This window comes from Pygoscelis adeliae, unplaced genomic scaffold, assembly GCF_000699105.1.
Source record: "Pygoscelis adeliae isolate BGI_AS28 unplaced genomic scaffold, ASM69910v1 Scaffold547, whole genome shotgun sequence".
In the NCBI taxonomy this organism is placed as follows: Eukaryota; Metazoa; Chordata; class Aves; order Sphenisciformes; family Spheniscidae; genus Pygoscelis; species Pygoscelis adeliae.
This window is the reverse complement of record NW_008825120.1, coordinates 142,506-170,334: the sequence shown is the minus strand read 5'-3', so window position 1 is coordinate 170,334 and position 27,829 is coordinate 142,506. Positions and strand designations below refer to the sequence as shown.

The 27,829-nt window shown below is 40.4% G+C and overlaps 1 protein-coding gene across 1 annotated transcript in view; it reads right to left on the bottom strand.

The window, feature by feature from the left end:
- Positions 1 to 27,829, bottom strand: part of PCSK2 (proprotein convertase subtilisin/kexin type 2) — a gene marked incomplete at its 5' end in the record, with an annotated part of 84,857 nt that overhangs the window by 26,480 nt on the left and 30,548 nt on the right. Inside the window, 4 exons of the mRNA XM_009328260.1 lie at positions 781 to 869; positions 7,460 to 7,536; positions 24,289 to 24,326; positions 26,336 to 26,444. Of these exons, the coding sequence (XP_009326535.1) occupies positions 781 to 869; positions 7,460 to 7,536; positions 24,289 to 24,326; positions 26,336 to 26,444 (313 nt within the window). The remainder of the gene's footprint in view (positions 1 to 780; positions 870 to 7,459; positions 7,537 to 24,288; positions 24,327 to 26,335; positions 26,445 to 27,829) is intronic.

Sequence of the window (27,829 nt, the reverse complement as noted above, 5' to 3'; positions counted from 1 at the left end):
TGGGTGCATCCACACTGGTGTTTTGGTGTGGATCGGGGAATGAAAGTGAAATTCATAAACATCTATCTCTGTTTGCTGTGCCTCGGTTCTCATCATGGAACAGTCTTAGAGTGGGAAAACTGGATTTCTTAAGATTAAACTAAAATGAGACATGCTATCCAAGAGCCTAACTCACTCCAATCACTGTATTCAGTCTATCAGAGCGGACAAGAGCCAGTTAGCAGTAAAAATACCCAACACACCCGAGGTGTGAATGCTGGGTGCTAGGCACCACCCATTTAATTTTGCGCATCTGCTCCTACCACTCTGCATCATTTGTTAAAATAGAGGAAACCAACAATCGCGGAGATTTACAGCACTGTGGGCCCTGCCCTGCGAGAGCCTAAAGAATAAGAGCAGCATGGGATTTGCCTTTTCAAATAGTTTCTAAGTGCAGAAAGGAATTTATATTTTACCTCCTGCAAAATGAGATTTGTCGCAAATGATTCTGCAACTATGCAGGGAAAAAGCACTGAAAATCAGTATACAAACAGGAGCTGGCACATGAAGGAGCAGAGCTGTTCCTTTGCTATGTATTTAAAGAGGCTATATACAGCCCTCAGTTGAGAAGGCAAAGCCATGGAGAAGTTCCTCTCCCCAGCTACTGTGAAAAGTAATAAACACATGGCCCAGTGCCAACCTGCAGTCCTGTCCTGGGCAATGCTCCCTGTCTCTGCAGGAAAAGTTCTGCCTGAGGCACAGTGGCATAAGGACCGTTTACACTTTGAATTGCTACCGTACCTGCCACCTTGGAATTGTACGCAACTCCCACGCCGCAGATGTTGTTGTTGGCAGCAGCAGACACCTCTCCCGCACACCTTGTCCCATGGCTGCAAAAGGGAAGACAGAGACACCACGTGAACCCCAGCTAATGCATGCGCTGAATTGAGCTGGATCACTGCGATTCTTGTTTTTGCCTCATAGTCAGCTCCCAGCACTTCAGAGGAAAACCATTCCATGGCAAACTGTTGAGTGCTGTACTTGGATACTCGTATGAGCTCATTCCTTCCTGAAGCAGGAGATAATCAATTTCCCCCCTGCAGTATGAGCAATGCTTGCTCTGAGGTTAACATGCATATTTACGCTTCATTTAGCTGTAAAGTTATTCAGACCTTTTCTTTTTAACTTTGTCAAACAGGTTCTGCCTTGCTACCAACTATTAGTCAGTAGAAAGAGTCCCTTGACAGAACAGTGTGAAAATAAGATCAATACTAATTCCTTTATTTTTGTGACTTGACAGTGTGATACCCATTATTTTGAACCCCACAGAACAAAGTCTGATTGCCTTTTTGCTATTCAAACATGTATAAGGAGCGTATCCATGCCCACAAAAAAAATGCCATGGAAAGAGATGGGTGCAACATCAAGCTGGAGTAGCAGAAGGGAGCCACAAGGGTCACTGCACTCCTCAGCAGCAGAGCTGTGGCCCAGCTAGCCAGGCCCAAAGCTGGCCCGACCCAAGGCACCTGCATCCCTCTCCTCCAGTGCCTAATTCCCAGGAGAGTTGACAAGGTGCTCCAGCTGCCAGCTCATGGAGCTACTGCTTTCTACTCAAGTGGAAAATGTCTCTGCTCTGACACGAAGGTCCAGGTTTGGGCTGACGCACGGCATTTCAAGAACACTTGGCGTCTCTGAAGTGCTTCACAGCTCTTAACAGAGACTCTTTAATTGGCAGTGGCTCTGAGGCAGTCTGGCAGGAAGGCAGATTGCATTTTCCTTTCTCCTAATTCATCAGAAATTAAACCACAGAGAAGATAAATATGAACAATATAATCTACTTTTAAAAAATTAGCACAGCAGCAGAGAAACTAGTGAAACCTGTGCTGCTGTCACGTTTTTTTAAGTTTAAGATGTTGAATCAATATGAATCCATCCTACTGCTCACATCAACCCACTCTGTGCACTAAAACTGGCATTGCTCCTATAGCATGCTAAAGATTCATACTATTAGCAGTGCTGTATTATAAAGGCTATATGGAATACCAGATGAACCATCCTGGGAGGCAGCAGAATTGTTTTGTTTTAATCATCTCTTTTCTCTCTCTCCCTTTAAGCATCTCTGGCAAAGGTGAGTGTAACATTAATAAAGGGGTGAGAAGCAACACATTCTTTTTCCTGCTGTACTTGGAGGAATATGTTTTTAAAGGCAGCTCCACGAAAGAAAACGACTGGCCTCGAATGTACACAGTGTCTTGATCACGAAAGGGTGAAGATCTCATGCGAGTTCCTTTTACAAAGGAGGCAGAGAGGAGAGCGATACAGATTTCTTATTCAGCTGCTGGAGAAATTTCTTTCAACAATCAAGCAGGTTTTCCCTCATGCCCTTGTTCAAGGAACCGTGAAAAAAATATACCGTTGCTAGGCATTCATTATCTAGTCACCTGTGGGCTAGCTACAAGCCACGGAGCAGAATAAATGGCTTTGTTAAAAAATTGTCCTGACTGATGCTGGGGTGCAAAAAATCCGTGACACTGCCAGGTGAGCTCTTTCTCTCACAGGGGGAAAAACTGTTAAGACCTTCCTGGTGAAAAGATTTTATCAGAAGGTCCTCTCCCCCACATCGCCTCCCCAGCGCACTGGCCCACATGATGGAGACTGCAAGCAGACCTGTTCCAGCAGCTCAGGGTTTAGATACCATGCTGCTGACTGGAGAAAAAAAATGATGTGTGAGTTAGTGGAAACGCATTTGGTTGAATTATTAATGGCAAATAGCAGACTTTTCCAATTTAGCCCTATTTGCTGTTCATGTATCATTGATAAACCCATTGTGGTTTCTATGAAGTGACCCATGTCATAGGCACAAATCACATATTTTCTCTCCAACGTTCACCTCTTCACTATTATTTCCATGTTTAAAACAAGGGGATGGAAAACAATTAAGAATATTTTCACCTATGAACAAGTTACTTCAAAGGTAAACCACATAGTAGCATGCACAGCAAGTTTTCCATAAACATTATATAAATGCAAACATTTTACATGAACATTCATGAAAACCTAAGGTGGGAGAGGGTGATTCAATTGAAAGTCAGTTTTGCCTTCAGCTGGTTTAAATAACATATCTGTACTAGTTATGAAAATGTCACTCTGCTTTGTCTTTGAAAACTATTTCTATTTCTAAAACCCACATTTTTTAAGAAGTCAGAGGTGGTACAGATTTTCATCGGGGTTCCTTTTCATCCGCTTTTGAAACACTTCTGCAGACAGCAAAGGACAGGATTCATCCTTCCTAACTTCAGCTGTCTGCCAGGGGAGGGCTATGCAGAGCTGCTGTCTCAATAGCTGGGACGATCTGTGTATCTCGACCACTTTAGTTGCCTGCACTGGGCAGCAGTTAAATATGCAAAGCTCAGAGGGACACTTTTGTGGGGCAAATGCCATCCCCTTTTTACTCACATGTCATTGTCAGCTTCTGAGCATTTGAGTGTTTGCCCAAGGGAAAGTGTTCCCCTACTTTGGGGAACGTGCCACTCTGCCTGCATCCAAACACGCCAAGAACCAGCCGTAGTGCTGTGGCTCCTCCTTGACACTTGTGTCGTAACACTGCAGGTAGAAAGAGCTGCTAAATCTATTTATACAAATTCTCAATTATTATGTTGTTTCCATTGTATTGACTGAAAAATGAAAAATGAGGACGATGGGAACAGGTGTTTTTACCCTGTTAACGAGCACTGTCTGGAAGCCAAGGGGAGTTCTTTCCTTGACTCAACGGTATTTTGTTTGGATCCATAATAAGTAAAGGACATTTTTACCTCTGAAGAATATAGGTTTCCAAGATAGTGAATAATTTTTGCCCAGCTAACTCTCATCTGGGTGAGAGAATATACACAACACAAAGGCTACAGGAGTGAAAATTATTCATTATTTGTATCATGGCAGAAATTCGTAATCTCAGTGCTCTGAGATGGGGAGCCCTGAGTTGTGTCTTCTGCATGCTCGCAACAAGAAATCAGAGGGCTGTACAGAAAGGCCAAGCTATCTCTGACTCCTATGGGCGCCTCTGCACTGCACAACACGGTACATGCCAAGGTACTGAATGTGGTTCAGGAGGAGTGGGTGTTAAAAATCACAGGCAGTTCCCAAAGTGGTTCCTAAAAACCACTGAGTGCTGTGGAGCTACCTCTGCTTTTGGGAACAGGGCTTGATTCAGTTTCCTTCACTGCTCCCGCTGCTCTTCAGGCTCAAACACAGCCCTGCCCCATGTTGCACCCAGTGTCCCCTATCCTGGCTTGGTCCTCAAGCCGTGGGTCTGAACACAGTCAAGCAGTCAGTACAGTAAGCACGGGAATAAATCCCTTGACTTCCCAGTCAACTGTTACAGTCTCCCTGTAACAGCAGCTGAACTGCCCGACTGCAATTCCCTGCCCGAGGCACTGTCCCCTTCCAAAACCCACCCTGCTTGGTTTCACAGGCCAGTGGCTGTTAGATGGAAAGGCCAAAGTGCTTACAGCATCCTTAAAAAGCACAAAGTGGAAGGGGAATCTCTGCTTACAAGCAGAGCAGCTGTGATTAATGAAATACTCCATGCAAAAACCTCTCCCTTTTTTTCTTAAAGTCTAATGACACTTTGCACATGCAGCTGGCAGCTCACAAAAGCCCCTTGGTTCATCTCTTTAAAAAACAGTCCTCTGCTTCTTGTTCCACAAATCACTTGAATTGCTCACACAGAAATGTATTCTTTATGGAAAAAGGGATATTACGCTATCCTATGTTGAGTGTGATTGTCCTGCATGCATAGAATTCAATGGGAGATACATCACTGACTGCAAACTGAGCAAGACGGAGCCTTTATTGCAGGTTTCTCTGAATGGCTTTTCTGTGTAACTACTTTCTATTCAGACGCACCTTTGCAGCTACACATATGGATAGACAGACTGTCATAGACAGACAGTTGCAACCTACCAGTAATGATAATTCAGGAGTCAGAAGTTATGACAATTGCTTATATACGAGCACATCAGCTTGATTAACAGTATAGCCAAGAAATACACAGAGAGAAACACAACTACTCCTGAACAGCTGGATATCGTGTGTTGGTTTGCATCTTAGCCTGGAGAAAACATGAAATCTTGCTTCTTAAAGCCTTCTTGAATTGTGCAGGCAGGAAAGGGTGCTTTACTGAATGCGTCGCTCCTGTGATTTACTTTGCAGGGCACAAAATTCCCTGTCTCACCAAAGAAACCTCGATGTTCATGACAAAGAATGCTATACTTTCTAGGTCAGTTTTTTCTGGAAAGAATAACGAAGGAAATCAGCAAAGCAATCTCTGCATTGCTTTTCTCCTCCTGACTTGCTGACTTGAGCTCCCCATCCCCTCAAGAAAAGAAATAGAAGAAAGTGTTGCAGTTCTCTGAAAACCTGAGTCATGTTGTTCTCAATATTACAGATGCTGCTCACACTCCATTCTTCACTTCGGTGCCTGAAGTTAGCCAGAGGCACCTGGGGCCAGAGACCATAACCCTTGCCGCATCCAGGATGCTCGAGGCCCATTTTAAGAGACTTTAGGAGGTAACTCTGCCTCCAGGGCCACCCTGCAGAACACGTGAGGACTGCAAACTGTGCCCCACTATAAAATACTTGATAGCAGCACAATCAGTGTTAATGGGGCTTGGCAGAACACACTTAGTTTTATGAAGTTCCACACTGAAAATGACAGAAGCTACCATTACCCACTAAAGTTAAATTTAATTTTCCTCCGTGCTGCTCCACAGCTAAGTGATATCTTTCTCCTACAAAGATCCTTTGCATAAATAAAGCGAGAAAGGCAGCAGACCTTCACAAATTAGAGCCCTAGTCTTTCTCTGACTTTCCATTCACTAATTGGATTCATACTAGTTTTAAAGTGTCAGATGTCCTTTCCCGAAATGAAGGAGAAATCTCATTGGCATCTTGCTTTGGCTGAAAAATGGCAGGACTACAAAGGAGGACATCACAGCTCCTCAATCTGTTTGATCCATTCCAGGAAGCCTGCGTCTGAGGTGGAAGCACAGCTGCTCCACATCTTTGTTGTGCCATTCTGACAGAACTAAAACTGATTTCTTTAGAAATAAAAACAAAAAACCCATACAAAACTCAGAGGCCATCCACACACCCATACTAAGTTAGAGATGAAAACCACATCAAATAGGCCTAAAATATTTTTTGATAAGCACTAAGATTGAGCCCTGAAACCTTTGAAAGTTTTCAAATCCTCGGTGCTGCTGCTATTTAAATGTTGGTAACATCAATTATATTTACATCTAGAAGACATTTGGAAATTTCTTTGAAAATGTCCTGAAACAATTTTTGCAAATCCTAGCCAGAACCTGCCTGAGACCCTGGGCAGTATGTCGCAGAGCCAGAGATGCTGGATGCTGAGATCACCAAGTAGTAAACACACCTTATGGCTGTGCCTCGGACTCTGCACCCTTGACTACCTTAGCATCTTGCTATAAGCAGTTAGCCTGACAGAAAGGGCTTTTTCATGGGACGGATGCAGAATCCAGGGTGCACACTTTTTAAAAAACTGTCAATGCACGTTTCTGTTCCATTCTAACCAAAAATTAATTTTGGGAAACAAAAAAGGTCACATTTCCTAAAATCTGAAGCCTCTTCTTTTAGGCCATTCTTATTTATATCATACAGAGAGGACCAGACCTTCACCTGCTGGAAACTGGCTAAGTTCAGAACATACTGAAGGAGCAGTAGGTCTTGGGCAATCATGATGTGTTAGAAATATCACAACAAGAACAGCTGCACTGTTGATTCCAGGTTTACAAACACAACAGAACAGGTTCCCAGTCAGTGTACATGGACTTCAATTCCTCCAGCAGCTAGAAGTATCTCAGAATCAGCCCTGAAATGCTACCCACGTACACTGTCCTTAAATCACGGTGAAAAGACAGATGATTCAGAACTCATGTAAGGTTTAATTGTTTTTAAACTGGTCATTCTACACCATGCTGCTTTTCTGCCTTAGTCTATAATCTGATGAAACTACTTTTTTCCCCCAAAAGCCTTTTCCTGTCTCCAGCTTACTCCCTTTAAAATTAGCTAGCAGTGATACTGCCTCAGACACAGCAGATGGGAAACCGGTCAAAACTGTATTAAATGTATACAGATTTGGGCTACCATAATGTCCTAGGATAGCTGACAGAAAACGGCACGTGGCTATCACCCATTCAAACAATTCACACATATACTCTTCTGAAGCAGCAACTTCATTTATAAATCATAAAATGGTTGTTCAGCATTATCTAGAGGCTACCTAAAAAAATTAAGCCAGAAGTAACCTCTAATTTTCAAGCAGTAGTGAGGCTGCAGCGTCTGTTTTGGCAACCACAGAACTGAGCAGAAAAAAGACATTCCACAAATATCAGCCAATACTTGTAATTTCTTAAGCAAACCAAAGTGAAGAGCAGGCTGATCAAAATCCATTTACCTGTTAAACCAGTCATCTGTGTAGCGGGGGTAGGGGTAGGGATCGTTACTGCTGAAGTCGTAGCTGGCTTTGGCATTCTGCAAAACACAAAGAGGTTCAGTAAATCAGCAGAAAAACAGATGTGCAGGGCAAAGTGGAACACAAACTGAGGGGGAGCTGAGAATCATTAGTAAACTTTGCCCTCTTCATTCTGTGAGATGCATCTGGACGCAAACTGGTCCCTGTTGTGCTGTGCATTTCCCACACCAGCAAGCCTGGCGAAAGATTCTTTCTGGGGTGCAAAGCCTCCTCTGGACCATTAGTACTTCCAAATAGCATGGTTAATTGTGAGGTGGTGTGAGAGCTCGGGCTACTACTGAGGGACTGTTCATCAACACTTACAGAGTACTTAGGTATTATGCTACTTGGTGTGGCACGACAAAGGTTAAACCCTGTTTTCCAAGCAGTGGTGGAAGTGACCAGACACTTGGGTCTTCCATCATAGGATTACTTTTTAAAAACTCATTTGTGGTACTACAACAAACAGTCAACTTTCTAAAAGCATTTCAATGCCTAAGAATGTAAGCTTCTCAAAATTCAAATGTGAAGACTGCATTAGTGGTCAACACATACGCCTGAAAATCCCTTTGCATATTTTCTTGGTCCTTTAGTTGTCTGAACAAATGTGGCTTTCAGACGCTTTTGAAAAATGTCATCCCATGTCTCTGCTTTTCATATAAATCTAAATCATTCCTGATTTTGCCCCATCAGCAGAGTTAAGGACACTCAGCAACTTTCTGATGCTGTATCTGAGAAGCAAATGGAAAGTTATGGAAAGTCAAGTGCCATCTTCTTTCTTTTCTCTTAATGAAAAAATAAATAAAGGGTGACTGAAAATTAAGCTTTTAAAAATATTTAGAAGCTTCCTCTCAAGTGTATGTTTACAGTGTTTATATTTTAATAAACACCATACTCAAGGAACAGAATTATGTTAATTCTTAATTAATGTGTACTTGTATTCTTTTTTCAGATTTGGCTGAGCATGCTATTGAAGATAATTTGAGACTCGTGTATGAATAGCTTTGCTCCTAAAAACATTCCCCTTCAGCAGATTCTCAGTTCCTGGGGTACAGGAATAGACAGTCCATTGGTAGCACCGAAGTCTTTGGGTTTTGGATTCAAAACCCCTAACTCTCAAAAACTCTTGTGCCAGAATGAAACGGGGACAACATTGTCCTTGATCCTTGGAGGGTAAAACTAAGTATCTTTCAAGTTACCGTACAGTAAATTTTTTGGGTGATCATTTCAGGAAGCCCAGTTGCTTATATTCAGCATGGACAATAAATATTTTGCAGCATTTGAATGGAGCAGAGATTTGCACAATGCTTATCACACGGCTTGATGCTGTTTTCCAGCTCAGACATAGCTGAATCCCTTTGTGAGTATCCTTACTGATGTCTCCGTATCTCTAAACTAAGGCCCTGATTTTGAGCCTGAAGATGCCTTCCAATAATGTCAGCTATAGCCACAAATTCTCAGTGCTTCTAAGTCTCTGTGCCCAGGCGTATGTTTAATTTACCTCTTTTAATTACCACAACTGCTTACACAGCACTTTGAATGGCATAGATTTGTATGAGCTAAGAGTAAACAGAACATGAGTTTTCAGCCAGGGAAAGAAGGGGAATTTGACAGTGATCTATAAAATCATGAAGAGCACAGAGAAGGTGGACAGGGAGTTATTATTTACTACCTCTCATAATATAAGAACTAGTGGGAATCCATAGAAAATTACCAGAGGGGAGATTTAGAAGCAGCAGAAAACAAGAAGTAACTGTTCCACAGAACATACGAGTTACAAAATTCATTGCCCCCGAGCAATACAGAGGTTAAAAGCCTGAATGAAATAAAGAAGCAGTTAGACAAATTAATGGAAGATAAATCTGGAAGGGGTATTAGATGCTGTGTTTCCTCCTTCTCCAACAACCATAGAACAATGAATGCTAGAAGCTGGGAAGCCATAATCAGGTAGATACCACACAGTCTCTGACTTGGTGACCATACTGCTCCCCAGGCATCCACTCCTGGCTGCTGTTGGAGGCAGGATCTTGAGCTACAAGATTTTGGGCCTCACCCAGTGCGCCTGGCAAAAGCCATGTGGCACAGACATCCCATCTTAATGCAACAGAGGAAGTTTGGATTCTGCAGTGTCCACGGGAGCTGTGACAAGGATTTGTGCAAGGGGCCAGGTTTCATCCAATACATAGCAGTAAAAAGAAATTAGCTTGTCAACAGAAGATCCAGCCCTGTTCGTTATTAACGAGTGTAGTATCTACTCCTAGCAGGACAAGCTGGAGAACCACATCCTATGGTAAAGTCAAAATGGAAACGATGACTCTCTCTGAGTAATTTAATTAGCAGATAAAACCTACTCTGTCACAGAGTCTAGCTTGGCAACCTTTGGAGAGAAATACATTTCAATCACAAATTAAAGAAACTTTCTTACACTACCACCTTGGACTAGACGTGGCGTGGAAACTATGCAGACTGCAAATAACTAAGCTTAGTTCCAGGGACTTCAGATAATTTCTTTCAGGTAGGTATGGTCTAACTCAGTACTAAATGTAATTAGTTCAATATATTGCCACCTTCTTTTCCAGTCAGAAGTTCTGTTTTCACTTTAAAAATATTGTACAGATGAGAATTTAAACTCAGTCATAGGTCAGCTGTGGTTTTTTTTCCCATCTGGAAGAAATGCAGTCCTACTTACATAGACCCTAAGCTCAAAGGGGGCCTGGTGAGGCTGATTTTTCAGGACATCATCAGACACGCAAGCACCTCGTGGTAGCTATCAGCCGCTCTTGACTCCAGAATTCCCTTCTGCAAAGAATTATGGATGGAAAAGCCCTTCTAGCTGTGCAGATATACCGCTCGTGTCCAGAGTAGTGACAGGCAAAGGGATGCCAGCACGAATGATTCAGCCGTCCTACAGCAGACTGCAGCTCTGCTGTATGTCCCATGTAACCAAATGTCAGCTTATGGAAAGGTTGCTTTAGTCAGGCTATAAACAAAGTTGTGCAGCACTCTTCCACATCCTGCAGCTCTTATTCGCTTGATTTTGGATCACTTCACTCAAAGCAAAAAGATACCTAATGTAGCAGGAACCATCCACAAAGTGCAAAATTAAGAAGAAATCTTGAAAAGAAAACAAGTGCTGACTGCACAATTTATCTTCATTAGGGTCTTTGAGAAACGACAGTGAGTTTCAGCTTCATGAAGGAATATTCCGCCCACACTATGGAAGCAGTGGAACGGGTAATGAAACAGCAGTGACAAGTACAAATGGACTCCTTCAAGTTCCTAATTTAAAGATTAAATCCCCAAATATCTAATCCTCGACCTTTTAAAATTTTTTTTTAAAAAGCATAAACAAATTAAACCAGTTTCAACACTGGACCAAAACGGGAACTGCTTCAGTGGACAGCTAAAATATTTCATCTTGTGTTTTGGGAAGTGAATATTAAAATCTGTGGTCTGCCATTCTCCTCCACAGGCTAGACTCCCCAACAGGCAGCAAGAGGGAATTTATTGCTAACATGAAGATTTCATCAGGGTAGGAACCTGGGAGGTGGCAACCAAAACCAGTTCAGATGAGGATCTGCAACAGCACACTGAAATGAAAACATTTAGCTTTTCAATTCAGGTGATTCAGTTTCCAGTTTTAATGCCAAACTAGTCTACTGGCAGTTGCTTCTCTTAGACTTGAAGTATCTAAAATTTGGTTTTCAATATCTAAGGTAGTTGCCTCTTTTTTTGTCTCCGGAGAGCAACTCAAGCCACCAATCTTAGGCACTGATGATAGATTGCAGTCTAGCCTTAGACTACTCAATTAGGCATACAGTGTTAGAACGAGATGAATCCTATCCCTCGTGTTCAATCAAAATCAGTTCATTGTTGCAAAGCAATTTGAACCTGATGTTTATCAGTCACCATCTATACACAATTACTTATAAATAATGTCTATTATATAATAAAAATGCTATTACAGAGAGGAATGGTATTGTATTTTGAGGTATATCTCTATTTTTGCTTTCTAGCCTCTACCCCAAGTAAGATGCTAACAGAAGAGTACTGGATCAGATAATGAGATTCTTTCAATCATTTATTAAGTAATGTCTTGTATACCACAACAAGAATAGATTACTTTTGCCTGTGTATAAAATTCTGCTTTCCTTAAAAATAAGCTTAGACTGGCATTTTCCAAAGAACTGCCCTGTACTTTTTAAAATACATGCAGTAAAATCTTCTGTGTAAAACATTCATTATGTAAAATATGACAATAGCAATAAATCAGTTGTCCCATGTGTTGCTCAGATGCGTAATAAAATTATGTACCAGCAAGCCCATAAATTTTTATATGGCTTTACAAGCCTCTGAAAGGTAATTCACATATAGTTCTCTTTTTCTCTGTAACTCAAGAAATGTGCCTATGCTCACATGCTAGTCCAGGAGACAAACAAAGACACATGTCCTGCTGGTCACAGTCTGATTGTATTCATGACATTAAAGCACTGGTGAATTTAGCCCAGAAATTTGTATCTTTTAGAAGAAGAGAAACATTTTTAACACAGGTGGCATCTGGTCTTACCCTCTTCAGGTAACTGCAAATCCTTAGAGATCTGAGGTAGAAAGATACCTTTTGCTTGTTTGATTTCTTTACTGATCCAAAGAGCGAGCAAACCCCTGGGCTCAAATTACAACATATAACATCTTGGAGAAACTGTACTAAAATAACAACGAGCGTCATGTGGTGGAAAAATGAAATTCAGTTTTGTACACACAAGCTTAAGAAAATGGAATATGCTCACCAGGAGGAGAAAAAGGAGGCAACATGATATTTTGCCTAGGAGGGGTGCTATAAGGCTTAAAGGTCATTAATGAGAAACAGGGGCACTGTTGCTAAGCCAGTAGTCATACAGTAAGCCCTCTCCTGTCTGCCATGGGATGCACGCTGTTCTATTTTGTTTTGGTTTGTGGTTTTTGTTTTTTTAAATGTAAATAAAAAAAACCCTGCAACTTCTTAAATAGCTCTGCCTCTACATGAACTAATTTACATGTCCTATATTGCTATCCAGCAAATTCAGAGCTGCATTCAAGACCTTGTCAACACCGAGAATATATCCACAAAGTAATGGGCTATGTTCAAAATATTAACCTTAAAGACTGAAGTCCCTGCTGGTGAATATCATCATCTCCCTCCAGAAACATAAGCCTTTTGTCCAGTTCTTACACGTACATCATAAAAGTAAAAATACTCAGCCAGACAACACCAGCCAGATCTTGAATAATAAGTAAGACAGCAGCACACTTTTCTGCCATCCTCCTTTCCAAAACAGTCACAGAATAATACATCAGAGCATCATTTGAAATGGATGAAGTAGAGAAGAGTGCTGGGTCCTGAATAATAGTTGAGGTGCCCGTAAGCCCTCCTGGTAGTCCAGTTTCAGGTAGTCGTTAAAGGCCCTGCCTGGCCACAGAACGAGCAAGTACAGAGCACACTGCAGTGGTGATTTCATCTTCTAGTTATCACTGAAAAAGCTCTTATTTCAATTTCCTTAACATTCATCAAGCATCTGGGATTAGGTCAAAAGAAAAACTAGTGATTTATAGTCAAAAGAGGATAAACTGACTACAGACAACAGGTGACTACTGCTTAATTTCTAACAGTAGAAATATTTGAGGTAACAAGTGGTAACGATTCTAATAATCCAGTTATTAGAATTTATAGGGAGACATGCACTGTCTCACCTCTGATGCAGTTTCTTATTTTGCAAAGCTGAAACTTTTTCACTGCTTAGGTTTAAAACCAAACCAACAGAAAACGCAGCTGAAAAAGACATGGGGTCTCCTATTAACGTTTATATTTATCTTCATTAAGGTAACGTTATTTTTAAAGTAACAGTTATGAAGAAAAATTGCTTCACTGAGATCATCTTACATTGTGTTCTTTTTCTAGATTAGACACATTTCCTTTGTCAAGTAACTGATGATCTTCTCTACATATCACTTAGCACTACAGCGTCACACAACCTCTTATTTTACTTTTTCCCCGCTAATTTATTTTCCTATCCTCCCTGCAGACAAAATCAGAAAACCAACACAAGTTACACTGCCGGTTGGTGCTCTTCAGCATGCAAGCATCTTCAAAAAGGAAGGCTGCAGCTAAACAAACTATTTCGCATGGGAATAAGGCACCTGGGCAGTACAGCAGTGACGTATACCACACAGGTAGGTCTAAGCACAAACTTTTGCAAGCTTCAAAGAAGAGACGAAATTATCAATTCCATTCTTAGGTACCAAGACTGTTTTTCCAGTATAGTAAACCAAATGAAAGTCCAGATGCATTCAGCTAAACGCGATCTAACTCTCTGTGGCTGTTTGTTAATGCTTGGCTCAGAGGGATACAGTCAAACAGGACCAAAAAAAAGAATCACAGAGACTCAGAGAAAATTTAGATTGGGCAGATTTTTTAAGAAGTGGAGAGTTATTATTTTTTTTCCTAACAAAGTTTTATAAATAAAACTAGCTTATTGAAATACCCTCCATTTCCTCTCCCCTGCATCTTCACCTGACATAAAAAAAAGCGTAAGAAATTGAGGCAGGCATGAGACTTTATTAAAAAGCAAGCAGCCAAATGAACTTGCGCTTATAATGAAGAGGCTGCTTCACAATTCACCTCTTGGCATTCTTAGCCTGCTCCACAATTTTCAGGTTGATGTGAAGGAAACGTGAAGCACATCACCACTTGTTAATTACTTAGAGCCAGAGCTCTGAAGGCAGAAGCAAGTTAACCTACAAGAAAATGAAACCTACTTCTGCTCAGCCAAACATTCCTTAATTTTCAGAGGGGGTGCACAAGAATCTTTAAGCTATACCTGCAACATACTGAAGGGGTACTGAATGTTTATAGGGAGGCACATTGCTGAGACAATTAAATTAATAAAATAAAAATAAATTAAGCAACTAGTTACTGTTAAAGATTTTTAGGGCAAGTAGCAAATTTAAAGCTTTAAAGCTTCAGACTATGAAATGAATTCCTTGATTTCTTTAATTCAGGGCAGAGAAAAAGAAAAAAACTGGCATCTGAGTGGCTAAAGATATATGAGCCATTGAATTATTTTATCACAATAGCAAACACAAAGAGTGCAATGACTTATACTGAAAAATACCGTGAACACACACTTCATCTAGCTTTAGTGTTCCATTTTATTAAAAACCTGGCCCACATTCCCTTTCCAATACATGGATTTCCCCCCCCCCCTTCAGATACTTCAGTTATGTATTAGCATGACCTACTGAATTTGAGAGAGTAATAGAGGTATAAAGCTGGCAGCAGAGAAATGAGGTTCAGGTCCATTATTCTTAGTTATATTCCTGTAAGAAATAACTGACAAGTTTGTCAGTACATCAAATATGTGTTGAGTGCTGAGCTGCAGTAAAGGTTGTGTTTGCAGTGTTTTGACGGCAGCCAGCACTTAACAACCTCTTTGAGGGATGAGCTGGAAGAGAAGGGGAGCTAAGCCCTCTTGCTCCTCTCAGTGAGCCCGATCCAAAGTCTACCAAAATCTGCCACGGGCTCTGCCACCAAACACAGCAGGCAGGATTCAGATCACACTCAGCATAAAGGTCTCTTAAGGGGCACGTGGTGGATAATGGACAATTTTTTTCCATCAGTGGAAGAAAATCTATAGCTCAGAGTTTGCAGTACAAACTCAGCAGTCATTCGAATCCAGTTGTTTAGCATGACATGGTCTGGGCAAAGAGCGGCCACTTGCACTGGGAGAGCAAACACTTGCCTGCTGCTGTGTGCAGCTAGCAGGAGTTGACACCAACATCACTCACTTTGACTGCAAAGGCATCGTTAAAAACTGATCAATTATCAGCAATGCTCACACAGCGAAGTGCAGGAATACTGGACATGTGGTTATAATGGCACGCATAAAACAAACTTGGCAGGACGTTAAGGGTGACCACTTTAACAGGTTACACCAATCATGTTGTTACAAAACAGGCAAACTGTGGCTTTGCAGAAGAGGGAAATCAAAGTGGCCTAGTGGTTTGGGACGTTGGCTACAACAGACAGACCTGGTCCATGGTGGTTATGGAAAGGGGAGGACAGGGAGAGCTATTCTGGTGATAGAGGAACTGAAAGTAAGAACAGACAAGACAGAAAAGTGGTTGGGTATTTTCCTTTTTCTGAAAGGTTTCTCAGCTGACAAGAGAAGAAACTGTTAACAACTGCTCAACTGGTGTTTCACCTGAATTACATGAATATGGAAGATGATGAATGGACACATAAAAGTGACATTGTAGGTGCATCAAAAGCAGGTGAACATTTCCGAGAAGAGACTGCAAACTATTATCTACATTTCTTTTGTCACAAAAAGCAAACACAGGTTGACTTACATGCCTTGGAGTTAGCAGGTTTTGAAGATCTGTTCTGTTTTATCCCAGTTGCATGCTGACCTCGTTAGCATAGTTTGAGAGCAACCCAGGGGAGTATTAATAATGTGACTAATATCTGTCAAGACATGCTGGGTTCTCAGGGATTTTAATGGACCAATTTATATGCTTTTGCATTAATTAAAAAGTTTGAGTTGTTTATTCCATCTGGAATGAGCAAAACCAATGGACAGCTAAATCCAAAATTTCAGGGAGAGAGGGTAGGATCTTCAGAACAGACATTCTCATGTAAATCCACAAATACTACATTTTGCAAGTGTTTATGCTTTTAACTAGTACATGACCATTCCAGGTTCTTCTCTTAAAGATTAGTATACTTGATCATAGCTAATGTTTTCATAGTAATTTACTGGATGTGTAAATTTAAGAAATGTCCTACACATCATTAGCTGACTGATTCACAATTACATCAGTCAGACATGGTATCACTGTTGACCAATTCTGCAACCGAGTTAAGTGCCACTGAATTAAAGTGACTTAGTTTCTCACAAGAATTCTAAAAAACACGTGCTAGCATTGAAATTATGAAGCCCTTGAACATAGCACAGCCTTTGTGCTCTCCTTTGTACGTATTCAGAGAGATTCACCTCCTTTAATAAAATCCAGACCACAACCTGCCTGCAGAACATTTCCAATGATCCCCAATCTACATCAAAGCTTATGAGTAAGGACAGCGCAGGGAACATGTGCCTGAGCAATGCACTACCATATCCATTGAACCTTCACCAAACAACAGCTACGCAGCACTGAAAGTGGCTGAAGTTTCATCAAATCCAAGCTCCTGTTCTACGGTAGAACATGCTATCCCAGGCAGTCATGTTTCCACAGCTCTTGGTATCGTTACTTGCTCAGTTGAAGCTAGGAAGCCTATGCCTCTTACTGTGATGATTAAAAAACAGGAATACACAGTAGAACAAACACTACAAACCTGTTATTTATATGATCTGCCAGATTTCTGATTGCTCTGAACTTAATGGAAAAGCTGCCATTGACTTCAATGAGGCCAACATTTTATTAGACATTGTGCACTGCTATTCTGTTCTGCTGTAAGAGATGTTCATTATGCTTATTGCTTCTGTTGGGAATGCAACAGAAATGAAGAACATTATATTTAAATCAAAGCAATCTGAAATAGGGCAGGCGTTTAAAAATATCTTAACCACCTACATAGCTACTGAGAAGTAAAATATTAATATGGAGAACATAAATGCATACAACTAAAATCAAACAATGCAAAGCAAACAACCATGTCAAGATGAAGTGCCAGGACAGAAAAAATTGAACTGATTTTAAATGAACCAAATTAATTTACAGGCACAATGAAGGAGAGGTGTTTAAAGTACTGGAGATCTTTATCTGCTGTATTTAGGCTATTATGGTTTTGCAGAAGAAAGCGGACTCCTCGTGCCTCCCTGCTCTCCTCTTCTGCAAGTTTTGCTTATCCAAAGGGCTTGGCCAAAACTCTCCTTTTAAAACTAGTTGCATGCCCACTAGTTAACAATGGGTTTGAGACTCTCCTTGCCAAAAACATCACTGGGCCTGAAAGTCTCTCCCTAACACCCGTCAAATTTTGATGAAGCTTTGTGAGGGACTAGTGTTCCCCACATGCACCATCTGATTCAGACTTCCCTGGTGATGCCTTGGTAGCCAAAATGTAACTACAGCATGAATTTTAATTAAGTTCCATTTCAATGCTGATGGATATTCAGGGACTTCAACACTGGTTAGTGTCTTAAACAGCATGAGCAGTTAAAATAACTATTCTTTGAAAAATAGAAAATAAAAAAAGCTTCCAAATGGAAAAATCTGCAAACATGTTTTTACCTTTTTCAACCTAAAATGTTGTATTTTTCCTTTGGGGAAACAGAAGCTCTTTATTTCATTTTGTTGAACTTGGTTTTAAAACTACACAGTGTGCACTGCCTCCAAGGGACCGTGTATCTGACCCTGTTCTCCCAAGTGGACCATGAACCAGAGTGGGATTTTGTGGCTGCTGTTTTAATTCAGTGTGTTCTAGAATTCAGTTATTTAAAATGAGGTTGAACTGATCCAAAATAAAAATATTTCACTTTTATTTTCCTGTGGACATTTTGATTTTATAAAACACTCATCTTCACTAGCAAAAATATTATTCTAATGGAAGATTTCTGGCAAGTTACAAAAGCTAATTGGAACCTTAAGCTTCCAGACCTAACCTAGGTCTGCAGAAAAGGAGGTAATGAAAAACCAAAATAAAGCAATGCCAGGTCCCTCCATGGCAAACAGTGAGGACTAGCATCTTTCCTCTACTTTTCTTGCCCAAATAAAAGAAGAAAATAATTCCAAAAAACTTACTTAGAGAAACCCTGGAAAGAGGCACAAGCCAACTTCAAAAGTGCCAGCCAGAACTGACACAGAAATGTCCTTATCTGCTCTCTTCCACCCCTGTGCATTTCTCATTTCAACAATCTTAATTTACTTTCCACGGATGATGCCTTAAGTGAAAATTAATACCACCGCTTAATGATTAAAGCGATTAGCCACCTTGCACTTTCTCAGTGTGCAGCTGATTAATTAAGTACATTGATTATAGAGAAAAATAAACACTGCAAAGACTGTGTGGTCTTTAGCACCGTCTCACATTGCTCGCACACCAGGCATGCATTTGACTTGAAGATTATCCCTTTCAGGTGGTTCTAATACAGAATAAAGCTGGAAACTTTTTGCAGCATTCATTGCTCTGAAAATAATCTCAGGCAAATACAACTACAATACGTTAGCATCTTTCTGATTCCAAAGGAATTGTACTTTGAGGCTCTTTTATAGCCAGTATAAATCAGTGCATCCCCCTGAAGAGGCCAACATCAGTGGAGCAATGCCAACTCCAGCTGTATAGATGGTGCTATGCACCAAGCTCCAGAACTTGCCAAGCATTCAGGGTCCAGATCTCCCATAATGGGCTTTAGCAAAGCAGTTAGCATAACATCTTTCAGTGTGAGAAATCCAGTTTTCAGCTGCAAACACAGCTCTGTATGTGACACAAATCATCTCTCCTTAAGGCATCACAGCTCCTTCACAAGTTGCAACCCCCTTTGCAGAAAAAGCCTCTTTCTATGCCCTCTGGCCATATGAAATGATCCAGAGGAGAAACAGTTTTCAAATTCTTTTTGCTGTTCCACCTTTTTAATTGAGTTGAAAGCTAGAAAGCTTTGATAACATCTATGATTACAAAACATCTTTATCCTTCATGAAGTAAGAAGACACTGACATCTCCTTTACATAGCACCATGGCTTCTCTCTCCAGCAGTGCTCGTATTAAGTAGCTATAAGGCAGAGAAGAGGAACTATACAGTCATCTTATTTAGACTGCAGCACATGAGCTCCACTCTAACAAGTACCTGCAAAAACAGGTACTGTCAGGAGCAGGGGAGGAGGAGAGGACTGTTTGCGGGACCCCATTATGTTTTCCGAGATGTGAAGCATTTTCTGTACAGGGTAAACCCAGCACAGCCTTCCAAGTACACAGAGAACCCTCATTTGCCTGGCTGATGTTATCAGAGGAGGCATCATCTCTTTTTCAGCCTTTTGTATGTTCAGAGAAAAAAACAGATTGCACAAAACAGAGAGATGAGCCCAGAACCAGATCCTGCATAGAATAACAGAAAAAAATAGCCAAGTCTGAAACAGGTAACTTCATTCTCTTCCCAGTGACTTCTAATTTATGCCGGTGAAACTTCATTGCCTTGCATGTCTTGAACAATCATCTTCTAAATGCTAACACCAGCCTCCTAGCTGCCAGAAGCCACCTGAGCAGCGTAAACAGCCTAATAGAGGGCCATCAGTTTCAGTTGCTAAGGCATCAGTCAGCCTGGCATTTAAACACTTGATCCATCCTTCTACCCTGGCAAAAAAGAGGTTTCATTTTGTCTCAACAATTTCTTGATGAAATTTCTGCCACAATCTACTTTAACAGCATCCATCAAACAGTGTGCTTACTAGATTTTCAGTGTTAGTAGAAAGATGTTTGTGAATTTATCACAGTTTTTGGTTGATAACTTTTAATTGTTGTGCTAGTGTTTATTTTAGAAAACCTATTAGCAAAAAACACAACCCCAAAGCAACACCAAAAAACCAAATGAAACCAAACAATCTAAAATCCAATTAGTGTTGAAACATCTGAAAGTTTATTCTGTCCCTTGTTTTGTGATAACGTATCAGTTCAACATTGCAATTAAAAATAGGTACTAGCATCAATAGCCAGCATGCAGAGTTTGCCCATAAAATACCTTCGATGTATTAGCAGTAAAGGTTTATTGACATTAAGTGTCTAGTGCATGTGCTCAATAACCCTTTGAAACGCAGTAGGAAATCGCAGAGTAACTGTCTCAGGCTCTTTTGAAAATCATGCCATAGGAATCGGATCTCATAAAGCTAACTGAAATCATTCACTGACGCCAGGATGAACCCGACCCTGCTATGGGTTGGCTTTACATTCCCTGTGGATCCCCTGGGCTGATATTAACGACAGTGCAGAGACACTGGGAGCTTTTCAAGGTCTTCAGAGGGTTTCCAACAAATTTCTGTCTTGGAAGGGCAATGATTTTCTTGCCACCAGTTATAAGTGAACTCTATTTGACTTGGGCAATTACATCAGCTGGGACTTCTATGGGGCAGATCATCAGGGTCAAAGCTGCATGGTTCATGTAATATGCAGCCCCCTTGTTACTTCACTTTTCTTTCTCGCTCAAATGGTGTATCTTGCAGAAGTCGGTCCTGAAAATTGCTGGCTTTGTATGTACAATCTGAGTTGAAAGAAAATGATGGAGTGTATTAAGCTTCAGCTTTTTAATTATCAGTTCATAATGAAGGGTTCTCTTTGTGGGAAAAAAATAATTTCCTGAAGGCTGAACCTCTGCAGGGTTTCCAAGGCTTGAAAGAAAATATCGATTGTTTGACAATGAGTCTCTCTGCATTCATGATGCAGAATGGAAAATTCCAGCTTTGCCATAACCCCCTGATCCCAGGAAAGCAAGTAGCTATACTGCAGCAAGCTGGGAGGGGGTGCTGGGAGAGCAGTCCATCCAGACCGTGAGCAGGCACCCTCCTTTCCAAGTATATAAAGTGCATTAAAAAGAGAAATGGATGATTCAAGCAGTAAAGCTCAGAAACTGAAAAGAAAAACATAGATAGAGTGCACTCCATATGATAGGGCATAGTTCAGCAATTTTCAGGAGAAAATACAGAATCTTTTTTTCTTTGCAAAGCTCTTTCTGTTCCCTGACCCCCCATTTTGTCTAAGTGCTAACCCCCATTAAACTATTCAAGCAAGAAAACCAGCAAGTCAAAAACATAAAAGCCAAATTAAACTGAGTAATCAAAGCCAAGTTTTTATACTTGAAAATGCTCCAGTGCCAAAAACACCACCTTTGAGAGACTTTCTAATTGTTCCCAATTTTCCAAGCAAGATGTGCAGACGTTGCCAGGGTATGCAGGCATTTACACACTTGAGAAACATAAGCTGTAGGCTTTAAATTTCCTAAAAATAAACAATATAACTTAGAAGAAAGCTGCCCCAAAGTGCAAATGTCATGCAATACCAAACATGCAGTATAGGAGTTGTACAAGGGTAACTGCAATTGCTATGCCAGTCCGAAGTGAGTCAACAACTCATTCCCCAAGAGACTCGTTTTACTGCATTTTTAGGTCTAAACTGATCCTTCCTTCAGCTGAATTTCAGTCCTTGTCTTTAGTTCATGCCCAAATTACTACCTACTGGGAGAAAAGGCCCCCGTGGTCTCTGAGACACAGTAGATGCTGTCAGAGCAGGATCTCCTAGGATTCTAGGAGGCCTGTGCAGCCTTGCAGCGAGAGGAGAAGAGGCAAAGTGCAGATGAACCAAGCCCTGCAACTGCTGTGCTGCACTTGGGCGAGGGAGGAGATAGCAGATTTTAGCAGTGGGAGCAGGAGCCAACCTTGCCCTTCAGCCAGCCACCTCTCAGACACAGCAACTACAGCCAGCTCTGTGTGAGGAGGTGCCAGCACCTCCTACTGGTTACCGAGTTTACCCTTTTACTGGTTACCTTGCATATAATGTGCTAATTTATCAGCACATTTCCTTGCTGTGTCCTTTGGTATATTCAGCACAGAATTAAAAGTGAACCTTAGACAAAAAAGATACAACTATACAAACTCAAGCTTTTTTTTTTTTTTTCTTTTTTTCCCCCCAGTGCTGTAACAGCCTAGAACCACAGATTTCACGTGATAGCTCATATTTTTGTATTTCTGTATTAAAAGCATTAGGGTGGTATCTCCTTTGAGACTGTGATCTTTCAGATGGGGTTTCTGCTGCTCCTTTAATGATTGTCTTACCAACCACTCGTTCCTCAGTCTCTTCTCCCGTGTCTGGCTATTGATCCGCCCTGCACAAGCCATGCCTAATTCTGCACTTTGCATTGGCCAATCTTCTTTTGTCCCTCCACAGCCTGATCACTGCTCCACTACTGGACCGCTCCTTGCTTGGACAAAGTCATTCCTGCACAAACCTTTTCAGATTCTTATCTCAAGATCAGTCTCCTCACAAGTCTTTCACAACTGCCATTAAAGGTTTGCTGTCCCCATACCCAGACAGCTTTTCTTCTCCAATTTTCATCCCAACATTTCTTTTCTGAATTCTCAGATTTCTCTCCAGCTCCACTATTTTCTGATTTCTAGCATCATATCTGTGCATTATCATTCTCTGTGTCATTTTCCATTAATTTCCAGAATATTCACTACTGCCACTCTAAAACCAATACATTTCTGCTAAGCCTGACACATATTTATCCATCAAACAGAAAATATTTTTAGAATTAAAAGAGAAAATGCTGTATTACTGAGAAATCTATTTTTGGTTTCTGGGCATGATCCTAGGTTCACTGTTAACAACAGAGCTGTTCCTATTTGACATTATATCAGATATGGTGTACAGACTTTTTGCTTGTTTATTTGAAACATAATTTTTAGAACTAGAATATTCCCACATACTTTGTCCACACCTGCTGCTGAAAAGTGAGTAAAGAGCGCGTGCTTTGCCCAGATCACATGCTAGAACATACACACAGAGCACAATTCCTGCAAAGAAAAAGGCTGCCTTTTACAAACTTCTTTATTTGTATCAATTCATGGGAACATCCTACTGAGTTATTCCTCTTAGGAGAGAATTTTGCAGTCAGGGCACAGGGTTTAATTAGCTGCTTATTAAGCCAGTTCATAAGGAGTGAAACTGGCTATCCTCCACTTTACGTCTGTGGTCAGCTATTTCCTAAATTCCTTGTCCAAAGTAAACACCTTCTATATCCATTTATTCTCTACCAAATGTGCTTTCCTACTTGCAACAACAAATAGCTTTTCATCCTGTGTGTTATTATTTTCCAAACTGCAAGTACGTAAAAATAATTGTCTTACTCTTTCTCATTTTGGAGCTGTTCTATCTGAATGGCTCACGTTTATCAAAATTTCCAGTTGTCTTTTTTCTTCTTTTCATTTAATTGCAATTGCAACCTAAACAACATTGCTCAACTGAAGAAGCCTGGACTTCCCTCAGGAAGCCACTGACTGCAGGAGAATAGCAAGACCTAAAGCAGAGACACTGCAACCCCCCCGGCAAGGAGCCACAGTTTCTTGATGCCCACTGCCCAGCAGACACAAGCCCACAAGCACAGTGCGAGAGCAGCGTACCACAAAGGCAACCTACAGTCCATGGGTGCTGGGAGCCCTTTTAGATGCCTGGAGATAGGAGCGTTAGTGTCAACGGGAGAGCCTGGAAGAATTAAGAAAGATAAAAATCCTCTAGTCTGAAGGTCTGAAGCCTGAGGTAGGTTTGAGGAACAACCAATTGACACAGCGTGTGCCGAGAATACACAATCTGCCCTGCGCATGCTTTGAAGCACTGGATCAAATCACCTGTTATAAAGGAATTAAGCTGTTCCTGGAGGTTTCAAAGGCTAATACATGCCTTGCCACAGCCCACAGCTCCGTGGCCCTCCAAGTGACAGATGCATTCTGCACCTTAATAGCAGGATTTAGAGCCAATTCCCAGGTTACTCATTTCTGTCCTAAATCCAATCTTGCAAGCTGCAGCTTATTTAATGTGAGGCAGCACTGTCATTCCTCCACAAAGAGCCTTGTCACCTTTCCATTCCTTGCACAGGCAGTCCCATTTTTAGTCTGCTTCTTTCAATGTGAAATCTATCTTCTGTAAGATCAGCAGTTCAACTGTACTGTTGTTCCGCTCATTATTTAAAATTTTGTAGCAGAGGGACTATAACAATAAGAAAATCCACGTTTTACAGAAAAGGTCAGCATGTACTTACGTAATTTGATGCAAGATCAGGATGCAGATAATCAATTCCTGCAATAAGATAATGACAGAACAGAAACCAAAGGTTAAGAGTTTCAAAAAAGGTTTTCTACTGATCACAGAACAAAACAAGATTCTTTTGCAACCACAGGAAAATGATCATGGCAAATAATGCAACCAATTGAAGTGAGATTCCAGTTTTTAAATGTGGACTTTGAAACTGGTTTACCATTTCTGATGCAGTCCCAGCTAGGAGTTTTCACTCATTTATGTCAAAATCCAGGTCCCAGTTGAAAAGGTGAGCTCAGCGACTAAATTTACTGACCTGTTTTGTAGACTAGATCATATCTACTTATTCAGATTAATTTAAATCACAATTTATCTTTATACAAGTTCTACCATCTCAAAGCATACCAAAACTAACAAGATCAGTAAGCACTGGGTCAGTACAGGATATAGAAAGGAGTATTTTTAACCACGAAAAATTGTAAACTAAGTAGAAAGAAAAATACCTAAACTAGACTTGGGGAGATCACCAAGGCAAACATTTTGGATTATGTGTATGAAAGAGAACATTTAATGTTGGATTGGACCATTTTAGCAAATATCTGAGCATAGGCTCCACACCTTGGTAGCGTGCGAAAGATTGTAACAGGGCAGTGGTGTGGAATATACTCATTCTAATGCATGGTATCTTTCTACGTATGGCAAATATACAAATCCCAGTGGCTGGTGTAACAGAAGCAGCAGATCTACACTCAGATGGGATAAGCTGACCTATTACGTATCCAGTTAAAACATACAAAGAAATGGCCACCAATCTCATGTTACATTTTGATCATTACTCTGCCCTGTGTCTCCAACCACCACAGTATTACATGCTCAATTTTATCTGCAAGGAGAATGTCATATTAGCACAGTTACTCTGATGAAACGATTACCTCCCATTACGTAGGGTCCTTCGCACTAGATTTGCATGAAGACACCCTTGTATGTGCGGAGAGCCTTACTGATCCAAACGGTGGATGGACAACAAAAGTCTCAATGAAGAATCATGTTACCCAGGTTCCCTCTTCCAGAGTTATTGAAAGTGAATATAAGGCAAATTACCCCCTTCTCTAAAAGCTGTATCTGATGGGCCAACAGCTTTATTTGACCTGAAGCTCAAATAGTTTGTCATCATCCCCACCACAGTCACGCCTAGCTATTCTGAAAGCTAAGTCCTGCCTCTGTGGGATCAGTGAAATTGTGATTTCTCCTGACATCACATGAGAGATCACCTCTCACGTGAGATTGATCTCTCATCAATATACAGATGTCTGAGTCTACTTTCTTACTTCCATAAAAACCTTGTCTTAGGAATAAGCAGATGAGGAACAGAAATAAGTGAGGACAGATCTCAGTTGACCCTAGAAAACATATGTGGATCCAGATATTTTATTTATTTATTTTTAATATTATTCAGTCACCATAAAAGGAAAACATTCAAAATTTAGCCCAAAGAAAAGTGTTGAGAGACTGCACAGAATTCCTGTACTTCAGCAAGGAACCCATGAGTAGAACAGCTGTGACTTCAACTGTACCTTTTATCTTCATCTTCCCTGAACTTAGCCTCAAATTAGTAATATCTTTAATATGCATATCTTTATTGACCTGAAAGCATGAAAGTGTTTAATTATTTCAGCTGTCAAGTATGACTTTGAGAATAATGTAACCCAGAAAACGTTTTCTTAAGTACTTTTTGCACAGCAATTACATCCCCCAGTCAGTGCCTACAGAAGTCAAGGGGAGTCTTTCCTTTGGCTTAATGGCCATTATAGCGTGCCCTTGAAGATAGAGAGTGATAATTGCAAACTACTTTTAATGCTCGGATATCCATCCTTCAGTATCCCTAGTGAAGTCTTTATAACATGTTTTCCCTGAAGATCTCAAAGTCTTTATGGAGGCTGGTAGTCTCACCACTATAAGCAATCCATTATTACTTTTTAATCTTTTTTTGACTTTGATTACATGGAAAAAGCTACTTAAAAATAGTAAATTAGCATGCAGTCTTCACTTACCATCATCCATAATTCCTATGGTAACTCCCTTCCCCGTGTATCCCAGCTCCCACGCCTCAGCTACGTTCAGGTCAAGTCCAGGAGTCCCATCTGCTTGACCAGTGTTAATCTAATACATCAGTGAAAAAGGAAGAATAGCTTTTTTTACTTGATAGACACATTTCCACAGCCACTGAATTTTGCTTTGTATCTTTGCGTGTATCTTTGGTATGGAAAATACATCCCATTTGCTTTCGAGTACACATTTGTACGTAATCATATCCACTGCAATAATGCAGTGGTAAAACAAACAAACAAAAAAAAAAAAAAAGAAAAACGAACCCTGGGTAAATTCACTTCTTTGTGCTTTACAAGATTTGATTAAACATTGAATCTTTTGGACCCAAAAAAGGACTTTTCCACTTAAGCATGTCAGGTCAGTGGGTCAATCCAGACAAAAGTTAGACTAACGGATTTTACAGAGGCCTTTTTTATGAGCAGGAAATGCTTTTTTCTTGAAAGCAGGGTTCTACTGAAATTCATGACCACTGGGTTTAGTACCAGAAACATCTTCCTTGATAACCAAGTTAGCCCTTCTTTAAGCAGAAAAGTTCACTAGATGAACTTCAAGGGTCCTTTCCAACCTTGTACATGTGTGATTCTGTGGTTCTGCAGTACAGGCAATCCCCTGTATCTTCAGGCATTACTCATGTTCACCAACCTCATTCGCAAATTTCTCATGTTCCGTGGGAAAAATAATACGGTTTTTGCCGTTCCAGATTTTTTTTCAATTTTGTGTCAGACACATCTCATTTCAAAACACATTTTAGTGTACTTTATAATGTAAAAAATGTACAGCTTCACAAAAATTTTATTTTTATCACTGCAACATTTTGATCCAAGTACCAGAAAGAAGTGAATTAATCCACACTTTAGTTTATCATCTCATCAAGGATGAAGTCCTATTCATGTTAATGTGCCCTCAATCATATGAAAACTCTTGTCTTAGAAAAAAAAACCCAGCCATATTGGATGGATCCATAAAACATAAGAAATAGATTCAAAGGAGAGAGAACAAGAAACACTGTTCTTCAGCAAAAAGACCCTTCTTAAGTTAACAAGGCAGTACTGTATTTACTAAGTATTTCATTACAAATAGGTTGCAACATTAAAGCTGACCAAAATTGCTTTATCAACTTTTTAAATAGAAAAATATAATTTTGGCTACTTTTATGTAAAAATTTGATTTTTCTTTTATGACTAAAGACTTCTCCCTATAAAATATGACACATTAAAAATGAAACAATTTGTCAAAAGAAATTAATGTTTTGCTATTAGCTTAAGCCAAAATTCATCAGTTTTCAGCTGTTCTGCTTTTGATAGAAGAAAATCAATTCATATTCCAATTTCCATAAGAAAAGAAAAACCTCAACTTTTTCTAGCCAGTACACTAGAACTTTTTGTTATAATTCCATAACAATATTTTACCTGGCAACAGCTCAAAGACATGATTCA